At 30.2% G+C, this 18,948-nt stretch overlaps 2 protein-coding genes across 14 annotated transcripts; one reads left to right on the forward strand and one right to left on the reverse strand.

Annotated features, from left to right (window-relative positions):
* Nucleotides 1-1,688: 1,688 nt before the first annotated feature.
* On the reverse strand, nt 1,689-5,144 carry LOC114925223 (protein MAIN-LIKE 1-like). The gene is made up of 2 exons (XM_029292513.1): nt 4,983-5,144; nt 1,689-2,048 (listed from the first exon to the last, which is right to left on the reverse strand). Exons 1-2 carry the CDS (start codon nt 5,142-5,144, stop codon nt 1,689-1,691), a joined length of 522 nt encoding a protein of 173 aa, XP_029148346.1.
* On the forward strand, nt 4,961-12,733 carry LOC112744001 (uncharacterized). 13 transcript variants are annotated; one of them, XM_072214844.1, is made up of 9 exons: nt 4,961-5,356; nt 6,481-6,926; nt 8,282-8,960; nt 9,117-9,155; nt 9,257-9,301; nt 9,729-10,191; nt 10,596-10,722; nt 11,679-11,786; nt 11,951-12,733. In XM_072214844.1, the coding sequence occupies exons 6-9, from the start codon at nt 9,953-9,955 to the stop codon at nt 12,203-12,205; spliced, it is 729 nt and encodes a 242-aa protein (XP_072070945.1). In that variant the 5' UTR covers nt 4,961-5,356; nt 6,481-6,926; nt 8,282-8,960; nt 9,117-9,155; nt 9,257-9,301; nt 9,729-9,952; the 3' UTR covers nt 12,206-12,733. The 13 variants fall into 13 exon arrangements, with proteins under 13 accessions (XP_072070945.1, XP_072070946.1, XP_025649237.1 ...); XM_072214845.1 differs by having other exon boundaries at nt 8,924-8,960; XM_025793452.3 differs by having other exon boundaries at nt 6,481-6,613; nt 8,924-8,960.
* Nucleotides 12,734-18,948: the final 6,215 nt, after the last annotated feature.

Below are 18,948 nucleotides of genomic sequence, written 5' to 3' on the forward strand. Positions count from 1 at the left end.
CTAACCTATAATTTTATTTCTATTGTTATGTTATCGTTGGCTTTTTAAGATATTGTTAAGACTTGTTATGTCATTGTTGATTATTTAAAATTTGATGTTGAGACTTGATATATGTATTTAATTTTTTATTTAAAAAACCGCAAATCCAAACCGATCCAAACCGCTTGTAATCGGATCGGATCGGATTGGATTTTCAAAAAAAATTCATCCAATCCAAACCGCACCGCACATAAATTAAGCGTTCGGATCGGATGACTTTTTTCCTTAAAACCGAACCAAACCGCACCGCGAACACCCCTACATTCAAGGGAAAAGTTGATCTCTGTTCTTCACTGCTACAAATCCACGGTCACAAGAGATTCTTGGGGACCAAGTTGCATCTCTATGGTTCAGATTTGGTTGACCATTGGAAGACAATTTCGGTTACTCCTTCATGGCTTTCGGTCAAGTTGGAGAAGTCAGAAGAAAAGGTCCTACTTTGATGTTTGAGAAGGAAAAGTGAGCTTGTGGGTTGGTGAAGCTCAAGGCTCAAGGTGTTGACCTTGGAAGAAGAACTAAGGAACATGCAAGGAGATAAAAAGAAGCTTGCTGTTCATTCAGTGGTAAGGAGAGAAAACCAGAGTGTGAGAACAGTGTTCTGAAGAGGAGTTCATCTACTTGGATAATGCTTTCTTTCAAAGAAGCATTCGGCCAATACTGAAGAACTCAAGCTGAGGTTTGTGAATCTGGTTTGCACATAGCAAAGAGGCTGCTGATGAAGTCAATCTCCTTCATGTTTTACTGATTGTAATGTACTTTTCTAAGTTTATCTTTCTGTAATTTCTTGAGAGAAAAGGCATTGTGAGGAAGCTTGAGAAAAAGCCATGAGTGGAAAAAGGCTGAGAGATACACTTGAGAGAAAAGCCTAGAGTTGTTTTCTGATTTCTTTAGGTATGATTGTGTCTTGTATCTTGTACCTGTAAGGTATCCCTTTCTTAGTTGGGTTAGCACTAAGAGGTATAGTTAGGTATTAGCATAGCCAATGTCAAGTTAGGTTAGAACTTGAGTGTGAAAGGATTGGGTCAATCCTGTGTTATTGGTGTATGTAATACTGTTAACTATAGTGAAATTCTTCCATAGTTGTGGAGGAGACTGGATGTAGGTTGCATAGCACAAGGCAACCGAACCAGGATACATGCTGGTGTCAGCTTTTCTCTTCTCTGTTGTGTTCTGTTTTCTGATATTCATAAGACAAAAATAATTTGTCTCATAAATTTCCGCTGCTGAAGTCAAACAGAATCAAAACTGCAAATTGGTTTTAAAAGTATAATAACAGCAACTTAAAAGGAAGGCATAGATTCAACCCCCTTCTCTAAGCCTACCACAACCTTCACATTCAAAGCCACATTTCGAAAAAGGTGAGCAACATTTTATACAGGAATCTTGTACAAGTATTTGGTGGGCTGATATAGTTTCAAATGATGCCCATCACTGACGATGCCAGTATGCAGCAGATGTTATGTATTTATCAACAAATCCGATTTCATATGCCGATGATAGAGCTGTACGTTGAGTTCGAACAGCAGTTAGAGTTGGGCGCAGTCGGGGAGGAGGTTAATGTTGATGAGCTCGGGGATTTAGGTTGGGAAGAAGATGTTATGTATTTATCACACGGCTCGCTGTCTCTGCACCGCCAGACCCATGCAATATTAACCTTCCCCAACACGTGATCTCGCGGACCGGGGCTCCCGACCAAAACACGCAATGCAGTTCTCCACAAAAAACTGGTGACTGCTGTCTGATCTACCCGTAACGGCCTCCCCATTAATCGGGAGACCAAGAATGTAGGCCACATCTTCCAGCGTCACCGTGACTTCACCGACCGGAAGATGGAATGTGTGAGTCTCCGGCTGCCAGCGTTCTACTAAGGCACTCAGTAGTGCAGAATGACCTCTCATTTCGCCTACTCGCGAAACGTGTTGAAACCCAGTAAACTCCAGTGCCGCTGCAGCTACCTCGTTAAAAGTATCGGACGGATTGAGTTTTCTAGGCAACAAATTCCTATTAGCCTACAAAAAAAAAATGATAATTATTAAATTCTAAATAATATCAGTTATTAATAATAATAATAATAATAATAATAATAATAATAATAATAATAATAATAATATCAAAACAGCAACTAAACAATATTTATTTACCATTTATTATCACAACATAATAATAAATATTATACATTTCTATAATAACTAATAATCATAATAATAAACCTAATAATAATAATAATAATAATAATAATAATAATAATAATAATAATAATAATAATAATAATAACAACGGTAACTAAACGACATTATTGCCATTATTATCTTAAAAAATAATAATAAATTATTAAAAATAATAAATAAATAATTATTTATTATTCATTTTTCGAAAATAATAGTAAATTAAATATTATACAGTACTATATAATGACTAACAATTATAATAATAATTATAATAATAAACGGTAACTAACCAATATTATTACTATTATTATCTTAAAAATTAATTATAAATACTATACAGTATTTTATAATAATAATAATAATAATAATAATAATAATAATAATAATAATATCAAAACAGCAACTAAACAATATTTATTTACCATTTATTATCACAACATAATAATAAATATTATACATTTCTATAATAATAATAATAATAATAATAATAATAGTAATAATAATAAATTATAAAAAATAATAAATAAATAATTATTTATTATTCATTTTTCGAAAATAATAGTAAATTAAACATTATACAGTACTCTATAATGACTAATAATTATAATAATAATTATAATAATAAAACGGTAACTAACCAATATTATTACTATTATTATCTTAAAAATTAATTATAAAATATTAAAAAAATATTTATTCATTTTTTATTATTAAAAATTAATTATAAATACTATACAGTATTTTATAATAATAATAATAATAATAATAATAATAATAATAATAATAATAATAATAATAATAATAATAATAATAATAATAATAATAATAATAATAATAATAATAATAATAATAATAATAATAATAATAACGGTAACCACAAATAATTAAATATTTTTTATTTTTTCTTTCAAAAACATAACGTTAAACATTCTTTTTATTAAACTGTATTATATGATCCAAGTACTCATAAACATTATTCTTATTAAACATTATTCTCATAAAATTTTAAAAAAAAATTAACTTGTCCATTGAAGATGATCCAAGTACTCAATAATATGATCTTTATTTACACAACAACACTCTTCACTCTTCACTCTTCAGTAACTCCCTCACATAACACTTATTCTTCAGTAATTTTTCTCTCTGTGTTTTGTATTTTAAACACCCCGCAACAATCTTCTCCAACACGTGGCACGCATACAACTAGGAACGCTGCAAAATGCAACCCACGTTTAACTGTGCATGTCTGACAAACGCAACCTGTATTTTGTTTAGCCCTATGCTGGTTAACACTGCGCCTTTCAGCATGCAGGCCACGTTTCGGACCCTGATTTCTGCCCAGTTCAATCGCATCCTGCTTTTTTCAGGTATGCAGATTTTTGTTTTTTTTGCCATTGCAAAACGTTATCTGCGTTTTGCAGGTCTCTGAATAACTCAGGTCCACATTAATGGAAAATTCACCATGCATCCATATTCAAAGTTATCACCATTATTTTTTCCATAACCAAATTAATTTCTAACAAAACGTCTTATAAATATAAATATAAATTATTACTAACTAAAAATAATAATATTTATTGACAACTAATATTACTCTTTTAGAATGACAGAGAACTTTCAAAAATTCACCGCTTATTTGCCCTTATAGCTGTGTTCCTTTGCATGCATGCCTTTTAGTGCAGAACAAAGGTTCTTACTTTTTAGAAAGACTTGCACAAACAGATTTCTTTTCTTTTCTTTTTCTCTTTTTCAGGCTTGGTTTAGTTTGCTTAATTAAGTTCAAACAGTTATTTTTTTTCCATCCATGCAAAAGACAAAAAGGTTCTTATTATTTAGGTAAAGAATTACTTAATTAATCTATCTATCAATTCTGTGTTTATATGTGGCTATGAATATATGAAATGTCACACTTCAACTACAAATTACAAGCTAAGCTCTCACTGAAAATTACTATATTTAGTCATTCGTTAAATTGAATAGAAACTAGAAACAAGTATGACATTGATGCTGGCAAGAACTAGAATCACTTAAACTTATGAACACAATTTATTCCAAATTAAACTATATTATATATGTCTTCCAAAACAAACAGTAACACATATAGAAAGTAGAAACTAAATAAGACACTAAGAAGCTGAAGAGACTATACATATCATCCAAGCAAGAGTGTCCTGGTTGCTAATTGCTAAGCGACTACTTTCGCTTTCCTTTTCCTTAATGTTTATGTCCTGATTTCTTAATCTCTTGAGTGTTGGGAGCTCCCCACTTTTCTTTCTTTTGTCCCAAATATGAAAAGTTGTAATTTTCTTTCATTAATGAATGAATTATCTATCATTTGGTAACAAAACATTGTCTTATGTCTTTAAAAGGAAATATTGTTAAAGTAAGAATTAATTTGTATTAAAAAAAAAAAAAAAACAAATTTTTTTGACGTAAAAAATTGACGGTCCTTTTTTTTTGACGTAAAAAATTAACGATTATTTTTATCGTCAATATTTTTTGACAGCTTGCTGTTGATATTGTCAAAAAAATATAACTAAAGATAAAATATTAAAATCGACAACCAGACTATCGATATTTTTATAATAAATTATCCTTTACACTGTCGACGAACGAGTAATAAAAAATACTTTTATTTTAAAATTAACGAATATGGCATCGATTTTGTTATTTAAAATATCAATAACACTTACCATTGATAAATATAAATAGATTCAAAGTATAAAATAAACGTCTAAAATATCATTTTTTTTAAATTAAAATCGACAAATTTACCTGTCTATTTTTATCACTAAAATCACAACTATTCGCGTCCCCTTCCGACATCCAAAGTTCAGAACCCAATTCCCCATTTAATCCCCAAATTTCCCAATCAACAGAAACACAATTTCCCCTTGTTCTACCCAAATTCACGGTTGCGCCGCCGTCATTCTCCATTGTCGTCGTTCCTCCGTCACGGTTACCCCCTTCTTCTTCTTCTTCCGTGAACCTCCTTCTCTTCTCTCCTTCACTCACTCCTTCTGTTCACCCACTCTCCACCACCTTCCTCCTCCGGCGACGCCGTTTCAGCTGCCGCGCCGCTTCCCCCGGCCCACCTCCAGCTCCCCGGACTGATCCTCCTCCCGGAAACGATTTCGGCATGCTTCGAGGTTTCATTTTTAATTGCCTGATTTTGCATCTTTCATGTTTTATCTTGAATTTTATTGTTTGGAGTTATTTATATGAAGTTCGTGACCATGGTTCTATGTTCTATTGTCATCTGAATTCTATGTTTATGTATATATTGTTCCGTATAACTGAAAAAAGAATTAGATAGTTTAGTAGTTGTTGTTTCTATCTTGTTTGGTGTTGGTTCCAATTGAGTGATATAAGATGGAAAAAGTTCAAGGGGAGTTTATTAAGTATGATACACCATAAGGCCTAACACTTGTGGTAGCTCATTAAGATTTAGGCACATTTAGGGATTGTTAAGGGTTAGTTAAGAATTATGGAGATAAAGAAGGACTTGTTATCATTATGATCAAGACATTGTGAGAAATTTATTGGTGAATTCAGAGTATGTTTTAGTAGAGTTAGCAACCGATTCGAAGAGGTTGTGTAGTTTAGGACTTTAGGTTCATGAAATCAATTTGATATTTGAGGCACAGATTTTAGGTGGTTTTATTTTAGATGTATGTGTGAATAATTACTTGGAATAGTGACATTTTTGTGCGAACTAGTGGAATCGTGACCTTGTAAAATATAGGTTACCGAATTTGGTTTAAAGAAAAACATTGAGCTAACCTTTTGGGCGCTAGTGTCCAGGTTTAGCTAGGCTTAACCTCTTTTCCTTTTTGCTTTCCATGATTTGCATTTTCTCTCTACAAACAGAACATCATGCAGTATCTAGTATTAAGCTGCCTGGTGTAAGAAAAACCATTCTTCATTGTTCATTTGTTCTCATAGATTGCACTAATTCAAAGTATATAAAATTATAATATTTTAAATAAAAGAATATGCATGGAAAAAGAAATTTCTTACACGGGATGTATAGCTCATTTATTTATATATGTCTGTTCTCTTATTTCTTCATTGAAGTTTTATCCATGCCTTAATATTTTCAAAAAGCATGTTATGTGTTGCACTTTACTGATTTATGTGCTATTTTCGTCGGCTAACAGAAGTTTTACTTGATAAATTTTATATTTATTAGGCTAATAGGGGATTTAGACTTTGTGATTTTAGTGAGGTTCAACCAAAAAAAAACTATTCACATGGTTCTTGCTTTCTGTAGAGAATATACTAATGAAACAGAAGTTCAGGCCCTCCAAGTGCAGAAGAAGTTGGGATATAGTCACAAAATGTGGTCCTCTCTTGGCATCCTATCCCTTTATTTAAGAGATTATGTGATATCTGCAACATAAGAAGTAATCCATTAAATCAGCTTTGTATTCATTAATCAATAAGAAGTTCTTAAATAAAACTTCAAACCATAAGATATTAGTCTTTAACCTATTAAATTGGGAATACCGGAAAAAGGGGGCAGAGACTTCTATTTAATTGTTAACTGTGCAGCAAATGAATGAAAGGGATGAACAGTTGAATCTCTTGTTTGAATTAGGCAACAGGACAACTTCTACTTTTTTATCCCCCTATGTGTACTATCTTGTTTTGTCTTATTTTGGCTTCTGCAGATGTATAGTACTGTTAAGAATACTGACAAGCCAGCAGCTTCTTCAGGTAAAAAAATAAAGGGTAAAGTATATTTTTTGTCCTTGATGTTTGCTAAAAGTTTCAAAAATATCCCTAAGTTTTAATTTGTTTCAATTTTATCCCTTAAGTTTTCGATTTGCATCAATTTTATCCTTATAGTTAATTTTTTTATAATTAATATTTTTCTTTCCAATTATACCCCTCTCCTATCCCATCATCTTCATCATCATCATCTCTTTCTCTTCCGTCTTCACCATGAGCTCCACCACCACCATCATCAAACAACTATTATCAACTTCCTTCTCCATCCATACCTCTCTTTTTTCCATTACAACCATCATGTAAGAGTACTCATTCAATTGTATTTAACATTAAGGAGCATTTCTTTTCAAGTTCCCATAGAATATGAAGAGTACTCATTCAATTGGAATAAGCATTATTTTCTCTTTTCTAATTTATGCTCTGTCCTCATGGCTATGCTGGTGTCAATTACAAAACTGCAAAAATAAATGTAATATTTCACCACCACAAGCCACAATAATATTTATCTTTGTCAGCGTTCAAGCTCAAATTTGTACCCATCAATGACCATTTCAGAAGAAAAATTTTCATTGATTTGAACTAAAAATTGACATGAAATTTTGAAAAATCATACCAACTCCACGACTTTCCCTAACCCTATTGCTCCTCACAGAACGCAAAATTCTCCTCGAAGCTCCGTTTGGCTTCGGTGCTCCTAACCCTAATTCATCTCCCTCCATCTCCTCGAACCTCATCTGAACGAACGTGACCACTTCAGATCGATGGGTCCCGATTTGGCGAGCCACACGAGTTGTTCGATGAAGTAATAGACTCCCTCACTGTCGAAGTCGACGACGGAGAGAAAGAAGTTGAGATCGGAGGAGATGTGCGGTTTGTGTAAGACTTGGAGTGCGTTGAGGTATTGGACGAATTTTCCAAAGCGGAAGGACTTGCGGTTGATGTTGACGCTGGTGGAGATGGAGGGTCGGAGGAGAAAGGAGAAAGAAGGAAAAAGAGGGGTATGGCCGACGATGATGGAGAAGGAGGTTGATAATGGTTATTCACGATGGGGGAGATGATGGTGAGAATGGGGAAAAGAGAAAGAGAGAAAAAGAGAGGGGAGTGTGATGATGATGATGGTGGGGGGATAGACGAGGGATACACAGAGAGAGAAAAACAGAGGGGAGTGTGATGATAATGATGATGGTGGGGGATAGACAAGGGGTATAATTGGAAAGAAAAATATTAATTATCTAAAAATTAATTATAAGGATAAAATTGATGCAAATCGAAAACTTGAAGGATAAAATTAAAACAAATTAAAATTTAGGGATATTTTTGAAATTTTTAACAAACATTAGGGACAAAAAATATACTTTACCTAAAAATAAAATAAAATAAAATAAAAAAATTTCATAATTTTATTATCATCATAACCTAATAAGCTAATAACACAACAATATATAATTAATTGAGTCCTTGATCTCCGGTCCAAATTTGAGTTTCTTCATTGCACTTTATTTAATTCATCTGAAGAAGATTCCCTAGCTCACTACTTTATGACTCGGACCCTCTTCATTCATACTCATTTCAACCATTAAATAAAATAAATAATAATGTTCTGTCTTTAAAAGTTTATGCTAACAATGCAAGTATAGTAATATTCCTCAATGTTTGTTTCAATGATTTCTGTAGTAATACTAAATATGGTGTTATATATGAAGCATCAGATGGAGATGAAGATTTCATGTCCCTAACAAAGAATGATTCATGCCTCATATTCCATAGTTATTTGCTGTGCTAACAAATTAGGCAAGCATTGGAGGAAAAGTAAATGCTTAAGCATGCATTTCAATTCATGCAAGTTACTAAGTGATTAAGAAGCCTCTGCCATATAAGCTGGCATGCATCCATATTCAAATTAGTTAGTTATGGCTAATTAATTGTTAACTGTGAGTGTTACTCTTAATGAATAATAGTGCATATATATATTTTTTTGGCAGGGTTGACATAGTCACAAGTATTATCAAAGTTGCAGTGGTATCCATTTACACTATTCCATTATGCTGTCTGTTTCAATTTGATGAAGTCAGCTAGAAACATTTCTTTCAATTTTATTGTTATACCTTCATGTTTTGTTTGTTTAGGCATCTGTTACCTCCATTAACCTTCATGTGGCATTTTACTTCTCTACAGGGTAAAACATTGGGTTCAGCAGGGACTTCATCTGCCCAGGTATATTACTTTCTCAATCTTATTGCTTTTCAGAGGTTTTTTCCCCTTCTTTTTTGCCCTTGCTCTTTGTATTAGCTAGTGTTTGTGCATGCGTGTGACAGGCTGCCGGCAATCCATGTTATGTCAGAAGAATAAAAAAATACAAGGTAAAAAATAAAAAGTACATTGAAGAGAATAATTATAGCTACTACTATATATATGTGTGTGTGAAATAGCAGAATGAAGACTAGAAGGGCATATAACAATGAAAAAGAAAAACTTTTTATGTGGCCAATGCAACTTGATATTTATTTATTTTTTTGGTGCTTAACTTGATATTTATTTATTTACTAACGTGCCCTTTACTAGCCAGTTATAATCACATAGCTGTATGCAATTACATTGACCAAAAATCTCTTCCATTACTACAAGCTGCCATATTACTACTATTTCACACACACACATAAAAATACAAGCTGCCATATTATATAGGGGAATTTTTCTTTTGGTGAAAAGTTAAATTTCATTGAAGAGATAAGTTTTTAATTAAAAAATAATTTCCACTCTATTTAAACCTAATTTCAATGTGTACAGGATATGGTTGGTAGAGACAGAGATTGCGGTCGTGGTCGTGGTCGTGGTCGTGGCCGTGGCCGAGGCCGAAAGGGAGGCCTAGGCTTTCTACCGGTCGCCCGCTTGACTTACATGCAGATCCATACACTCTCGTTGGGTCATCATCAGGCACGACTGTTCCGACTAGTGGGAGACCGCCACCTATTGCTACTACTATCCCCCCTCGTCAGGAGCCTCAGATACACATGATGCCTACTCCGGGTGCACCAAGATCATGCGCTCAACAAGCCAATGAGCATCCCAACACTGCCTCACATAGTGTGCAGAGTGATCTAGCTATCGTAGCTCCCAGTCGAGCAGGATCTTGTGGGGAAAAACAAACCACATCTACTGGTACCCAAGATACTCAGGGTCCAGGAACATCCACTGCCACTGGTCACTCCGCCACAAGTGCTCCTAAGCTTAGATATGATGGTGTCAAATGGTTTGTTATTTGCTTTAAATGTTATGAATAGCATGCCTCATTTTTATGAAATAATATGTCTTTATAATTAGTTAGAATCTAGGCTAGCTGATATAAACTTCTGCTAATCATTGGCCAAGGAATATACACAATAATCCCTCTGATCTCCTCTTTTAGTTTAAATTAATGTTGGTGGTAGGTCAGATATATAGATATTGATGATATCAGCTAATGTCCCTTTCTATATATTATGAGATTTTATTGTGAGAACTTGCCGGGACCTCACACTTTTTTACTAGAAATTCAAGAGTCTTCTTCCAAACTTAAAAGCTGTTTTTCATTCTTCTTTTTCAATTACACTGTTCCTATGATTATGAAAATTGCCTATCACACTGAACAGATATACCTTGGAATTATTGATGTAGTTGGCACCCACCTAAGCCTGGCTTGAAGTGCATTTCTCAGGTTTTTAAGGAAAATTACAACAAGTCTTGGCTGAGTTTTGATGAAGCAGATGATGATACTCGAAAAATATGGTGGACAGAATGGAGGGTAAATTTTATCTATTTTATTTTACGTATTTTACAATCTTCTTACAAATGAGATTGAAATGATTTAGAATCTGGTTTATTGATGTTTATGAATACTTCTTACAAAAAATATGTAATCTGGTTTGATGCATTGTTTTTCTCATTGTTCCTTAGTATGTTTGTCCTAACTTGAACAACTAGCTGAAGTAGGATTTTTATTGGAGAGACACATTCTTGTTCTATTTAATTTTTTGATAGATTTTGAGAGATAGAAATAATGACATCTACAACTCTGATGATGGATGAGATACTAACAATTAAAGATTATAAATAATGTTATATGTATGAATGGGCCTACCTGGTCTCACTGTTTTGTGAAGTTCCGGAGATATTCATGCCAAAATAAAATCTATTAACGAGGAATCTAGAATCAAATTGACTAGTTTAAAAGCAATGAACCTGCTGTGTGTAATAAATGATACCTTCTTAATTAAGAATGAGCTGGGAAGTTGGTCAACACTCATGGAGAGGCACGGGATCACTCTTGTCAGCTCTTGTTCTACTAGGTCTCCTTTGTAGTGTTTATCTTTACTTTGTTGTCACATTAGGAGCCAGTCAACACTCATGGAGAAAGCTTCATGTCATATGCAGCATCTTACGGCTTCTGTTGCCGAGGGTAAACTGAAACATCATTGATATTTGTGATTTGAATATTATTTTTGGTGGAGATTGTGTTAGGTGACATGAAATGGAAACATACTCAGGTAATCATTGTGTTATATATACATAGTATTTATCTTGGTTATTATGAACACAAATGCATACAGATCCCTTGATTGTTTCCTTTTGCTGATTGTTCTAATCTGCCTAATTATGCAAGAACCTTATTCGACTAGTAATAATGCAAAAATTGAGTTTTTTCTAAACCTTGACAATAATATCAACTTCTTTCTTTTGATTATTACTTATATTATGTAGAATCAATCGCTTGGAAGACCATCGCGTATGGATGAGTTTTTTGAGCACACCCATACTCGCAAAGAGGATAGGACTCAATGGGTTGATGAACACTCCCGAATGGCAAAGGTAACTTACCTATTTTCATTGTAATTGCTTTTTGTGTAACTTAGAATGTGCAAAAAGAAATGACTTAATACTTTCCTTCATTGTAATTTTAGACTTATTTTTGTCACATCTTCTTAACTTTTGCATTATTATTGATACTTAAAGTAGTTTACCAATCATTGTAGAAAACATTTCAAGAGCGCATGTTTCAGGCTGAGCAAGAGCGACAGGCTGCTATAGAGGCTAGTGTAACTGATCCACCACCTGTCTCTGAGGAAAGCATATGGATTGAGACAGTGGGTGGAAAACGAAGAGGTAGGATATATGGCATGGGTGAGGTAAGGAACTCTTCCATGATGCGACCCCGAGTTGATGGGCCAACCACGACCACCAGCACTGATGTTTTGGATCTTAGAGAACAAATCATAATACTCAAATAGGGAAGTTGAACAATATGCCGCTAAATATAGAGAGCTTGAAGACCGCTATCAAAGGGAGAAAAGAGAGTGGCAACAGACGGTTGAATCCTTGCGTGAGGATCTCAACACCAATAACTCACAGATGGATCAGTTTAGTCATCAACTTAGCAGCTTGACTAAGTATGTGAGGGCCATGGGTCCTAGTAGTTCTGGATCACGTGTCCCTCCACCTCCTCTTTTTACTTTTCCAAGCTCCCAGAAAAGCGCAGTCCCAAGAAGAAAACTCCCACCTATCTTGCAGCCCCCAGGACAGTCACAGGGCGCTCATATGGAGGATAATTCTGACGATCTCGATGACTCAGATAAGGACTATTTAGATGAGTACGAGTAGGATTATTTACTTTGTTTTGAATATTTTGTATTATTAGTAGAGTTTAGTTATTTATCTTGTTTTAAATCTTTAAGTTAGAGGATTATTTATTATTGTTTTGATAAGTATGTAAACTCACTATTTAATATTTATTGTAAATTTTATTTTTGTATTTAAAAGTTTTTGTTTCATTATGTAATATTTAATTGACTATTATTTTTCAAATAATGAAAAAAAAACTGTAGCTATTAAAATTGACGGCAGTAATGTCGATTTTTAAATTCAAAATAGACAAAAGAAAATAAAAAATAGACATAGAACTTGTCAATCTTTTTATAATTTTATCGATGGCTCGCTTGTCCATTTTAATAAGTTAAAAATCGACGGTTTCCTTGTCTATTTTAATAAAACCAAAATCGACAGTTGGTTTGTCGATTTTATTTAATATTATCGACGACAGACGCGTCGCTTTTACTTAATATGGGAAAAACTTAACCTCATATTATCGATGCTAGAATTGTCGATTTTATTAGAATTTTAAAAATCGACAAGTTTAATAGCGACCACCTTCACCGTCCATTTTGCCGTCGATTTGACCGTCGATTTTAACGATGTTTCTTGTAGTGAACTAATATACAGCAACAACTCTTGAAACTAATATTCTCGAGATCGTTCATATATATATATGGTAAATTCTACTATACCTTTCCTAAAGTAACATGTAAATTATCCTCTGTAATGTGTTACTTTATGATTGAATACTATCTTAACTATAGTTAGGCTATTTTGTAATTAAAAAATTATTTAAAAGGGGTGAATGTATAATTTGATAAAATATTAAAAATTGAATTCTAGTTTTTTTTTTTTCCAAATCAATCTACCAGAAAAAGTACCGTAACTCTTTCTAATGGCTATGGCTTCTCCCTCATTCCTTATTCCTCATCGCTCACCTCCAATCCTCCACCTAAAAGGAAGCCCAAAATCACTTATTCATACGTACGTTAGTTAATTCAATTTTGGAATTAAAATTCTCAGCCATCTTAACTCCCAACTATAAATTCATTAGTTTTCTATACCATTTTCGCCACTCCCTACACTGCGTCGACGCAATGCTGGTGCAAGAACGGGAGTGAGATGTCCTTATCCAAGATGCTCTAAAGCAGAGGGATGCTTTCCATGCCTCTTTCCAAAGAAGAAGGTAGCATGGCATTGAGACATGTAGTTCTGCAAGGTCGTTTATTAAGGGGGTACACAATGAGAATATTTTGCAAACGACGTTGCAGAACCCAATCCTCTCGAACTAGAGTCACATCCCCATTTTAAAAATTATTTAATTATAAAATGGTTCTATTTTAGTTAAGATATTAACTCTTATTAGGTTAAATTAACTCAAGTTAAAAGTAAACATTCAATTAAAATGTGCCACGTCTATAAAAGATAATTTACATGTTATTTAAGAGGGAGTTGAGTAGAATTCACCTATATATATATATATAGTAGAAATAAAAATTCTCTTAGTAGAGAAGAAATAAAAATTCTCAACTAATTCTACATTACTCATACTAGCGGCTCAACAGGCACTATCGTGCCTGTTCAGCCGCTTTTCTATTGTTTTTTTTTTAAATTAATTTTATTTTTTGTTAATATATTATTTATTTTTTAAATTTATTAAATAAATATTTTTTATTATTTTAATATTGTCATGATTTTATTTATATCATATTTTGTTAAAATTAAAACTATTATAAAAAAATTTAAAATATTAAATTATAAAAACACATAATAAAAAAGTATATATATATATATATTTCAAAAAATAATGATAATAATATTATCCTGATTCAAAAAAATTATATATAAATCAAAATACATATTAGTTATTTACAAAAGATAACTTTTACTTAAATGTCATAGATATTTATATTTGTCTTCATATTTTTTAAGTGGTAGGTCAAAATATGAATCTGAAGAGGTCTTCATTTTCTTATAATTAATAAAAAAAAAAGAAATGAGAATGTTTATTTTTTTTATTTTTACATATTAAACTATAAGAATAATTAATAAACAAAATAGGAGAATATAAAATTTGTGTACCTGAAAAAAATTTTCGTAATTCATCATACATATCCTTATTAATAACTTTTTGAGTCTTGAAAAACTGTCAGATTTATTGACTATAAAAATAACTATATAAACACTTCAAGATTATTCAATTAAATTGATTCCTTAATATAGTAGGGACAAATTCAATTAATTCAATTAATTATAGATTTGATAAAATAACTTAAAAATAAAAAAATATATATTTAAAAATAAATATAGAAATTTTATAAGTTATTTAACTTTTAGGACGTTCAAAAATTATAAATTTAAATTAAATAAGATATTAAAAAATTTATTATGCTGTTATTATGTATAATAAAATCAAGATAAATATTTATAAAGTAATTATTTATAAATATTATACAGTTTATTTATTTTTTTTTAACAGTATTTAATTTGGAGCAAATATTAAAATTTATATTTAAAGTATTTTTTATTTTTATTCATAATTTTAATAAATAAAAAAATATTTTATTTTTTAATTTTATATTCATAATTTTAATAGATAAAAAATATTTTATTTTTTAAATTTTATATTCAATTTATTAAATTATCTTTAATTTTAAGACTTTTTTAAATTATTAATGTATACTTTTATTATATCTTCTTATTGTATCACACACTATTATTTTCTCTTACTATTATTTCTATCGCACATTATTATTGCCTTATTCTCCTTTCTCATTTTCTTCTTCTCCTCACACCTTCTCTTCACCCAATCGTAATTAATTATCACCAAGTACTATTATCACAACTTTCAATCTTGTCTATCACTTTGATCTATAATCATTTATTATATTAACTTTTATGAGTCGTTGAAGTGTTGTTAAAAGAATTGGTTTTTGTGTCTTCTGAATATCTAAATGTATAAAAATAATAGTTTTTGCTTGAAGTGGATTTTAAGTTGTCTTATTATTCTATTAAAAAAATGTACGACATAAAACATTCAAAATTTTTGCTCAAATTATCAAAATTTGATGTCAGTAATCCTTAAAAATAATATTAAAATATATCATAACTAATATAATAAAAATAGTACATTATTGTAAGTCTTTAACTAATAATTATAAAATTAAGTTGCAATTTAATATAGGCCCTTAGAATAAAAGACTGTCATTACTTCTTACATTTGACTACTATTATATAAGTTGTACGTTTGTTTTATTGTGTAAATTAATTAAACTATATTTTATTATTTTATTTTGCATGTTTTGAAATAATGCGATCCTACTATAAGGATGATATTAATTTTCATAATCTAATACGAACCTTCTTACTATTTTGTTTGTCGCTTAAATACTATCCATAAAAAATAGTTAGTTAAAGTGAAACACGGTATAAAAAGAGTCAAAAAAAATTTTTTGAATTCAGAGTTCTAATATGTTTCTTAATCATCACTTCACTTGATATAACTCATATTTAATAGGTTAAAAAATTCTCTCTCTCTCTCTCTTATATTGTTAACTTCTTCTATAATAAATTTTTTACATTATCTAATACATGAAATGTCACATCCTTACATTTATCTTAAAAGTTAAAAGTTAAAAGTAAATTTTATTAGTATTTTTTAATAAAATTAAAATAAAAAGATAAAAAGCTACTGAAAAGAATAATATTAAGTTTGAGTTATACTACGTGTACACTAAAATCAGCCACCAAAGTTTGTCATCAGTATAAAATATATGCTAGAATATAAATACACATTGAAAATAAATTAAACTACACATGTATTTATTATACACAAATACATTGGTGGTTGATTTTGGTGTACAAATAGTATTTTTGATTAAATTTTATGTTCTTTTGTACCAGAATATTACAATTTATCAGATTATTATATTATCTTTGTACTACAGAATAAAAAATAAAATTCTATATCTTCTTGTTGTTACTTATTTTACTTTATTTTTATTACAATTTATTATATTATTATATTATTTTTGTACGATATAACAAAAAGTGAAATTCTATATCTTCTTGTTGTTACTTATTTTACTTTATTTTGGCTATCTAAATTAGCCTGTATAATATTGTGAAGGTTGAAACTGTTAAAAAATATATAACAAAAAATTTAGATATTTATTGTGTTATCAGGTTATTTAAAAAAACTAATTCATAGATGTTATTATCCTACCATATCTTTAATGTTATATGTCAATCTAATATTTAATAAAAAAATAATATTAACCAACATAGAATTGATTAAAAATTTAAAAAATAATTAACAAAATATTCATAAGAGTTTTTTTCACTTTACTATTGATAGATACATATTTTTTTTTTGCATCTTTTATATGCCAATCAAATAATCAATACTACATGCCAAACAAATAATATTTAATTAATTAATTTTTTTGAAATATAAATTATTTATTTTAATTTAATTATAAACAAATTTGCATGTACTTAAATGTCAGAACTCTACATCGTTAATAGTTTAGGAAATAAACATATTAATATTTTAACAAATTATTGGTAGTTACAAATTTTTTTTTGCATCTTTTTTATGTCAATCAAATAAGAATTTAATTTTAATGTCCTATTAGTGTAAAATAGTTTTACACGTGCATCTAATCACCATCAAAATTAAACTCATCAAATCATCAGGGCTATATGCCAAACAAATAATATTGTGGAATACAAAATTACTAATTTTTTTGTTGTATAATTTATTTAATTTAATTTAATAATAAATATTTATATACTCAAATTTTAATTACAATACTTTACATAATCAATAATTTAGAAAATTAAAAAAATATCATTAAATACAAAGCAGTTTAAAAAAATTGAGATTTAACTAAAAGGTAAATATTGATGCACTCAAAATTTAAAAAAATATTCTACATAATCAATAATTTAAAAAATTTTAAAAATAATTTTATCTTGTACAAAACAGTTTAAAAAATAAAAAAGAATTAACAAAATAATTTATGAGAGTTCTTCGATTCATTATTGATAGGTATATACATGTAAAAAAATTAAAAAACAAATATCAAATAAAAAAATAATAATTTTTTTAAAATTAAATTGATGAGAGAAAACTTTGGATGCAAAAGATAGATTAAAAATATATAAGAATTAATACAGTTTGGTAAGTAAACTGAAGAGAAAGAAAAATAAAGGTGAAATTTATGCGTGAAATTAATAACTGCAGTAAAACGGTATAAAATTTGCAATTGTAGTTAATGGAAGCGAGGAAAAGATGAAGGCGATACCATCACGATGTTGAAGGAAGGAGAATGATGGCAATAGTGATAATACACAAAAGTGCACCTAACGGTGAGAGGAGAAGCACTAAAAATTGAATAATGAGATCAAACTATTGGTATAAAGTACCCACATAAAGAATATACCTAAAATAAAACGATAAGATCGATAAAAAATTATTTATCATCCCTAATTATTTTTTTCCTCCTTTCATACATGGCGTCGAAAATCAACATTTAGCATAGTCATTATCTAGTTCAGAAAATCACAAAAACTCATCCAAATAATTGTTACATACAGAGAAGCACATTCAGAAATGTAAAGAGAAATAAAAAAATAAAAAACAGATAAAATTAATAAAAAGGATAAATTATTCGAATAAAGAATTGAAGAAGAGGTTACGGTTCCTACAACTATTAGTGAAATACAGAATAAAAATGAGATAGAAGAACATGTGTTGCTGTTAACAGTGGAAGTTCTTTTATCTAAATAACTCCGTATCCACATTATATATTGTTATAGATTTCCATTTGCTTGTTCTAATTGCAGTCAATCGGTTACTCCTGTGTTTGTGGTACCTCCACTTGTGTTTCAGTTGACATGGCAACTTGTTTTCTTGTCGAATCATCTCCCAATAAGTTGCATAGTTAGGTGTTGCTGTCTTTATTCTTCGGTCATGTTCTGTCTTCTTCGCCTAGTAGATTCTGTCCAAGTGGTCGACGTTGACGTGATTGCTGATTTTGTGATAGCAAGATGCAGAGAAAAAAAACGTTTGCTAGACCAAAATTGAAAGTGAAAGAGTAATTTAATTCTCTTGTTATATTGAATCAGTGTTTAACAAACATAAAAAAAAAGGATAAAATAGGAAGAAGAAATTGGATACCAAACTTTCCTATCCCATTATATATTGGTATAATCCATTATATATAATTTTTTTAAAATATAAACAATAGACATAGAAAAATAAATAAACCGTGTATTGTAATTTAATTAATTGGTATAAATTTAATTAAGGAGTACACAGTTATATGTAATTTTTTTTAAGATAAACGATAGACATCAGAAATATTTAAACCGTGTA

This window comes from Arachis hypogaea, chromosome 14 (genome assembly GCF_003086295.3).
Source record: "Arachis hypogaea cultivar Tifrunner chromosome 14, arahy.Tifrunner.gnm2.J5K5, whole genome shotgun sequence".
Taxonomy (NCBI): Eukaryota; Viridiplantae; Streptophyta; class Magnoliopsida; order Fabales; family Fabaceae; genus Arachis; species Arachis hypogaea.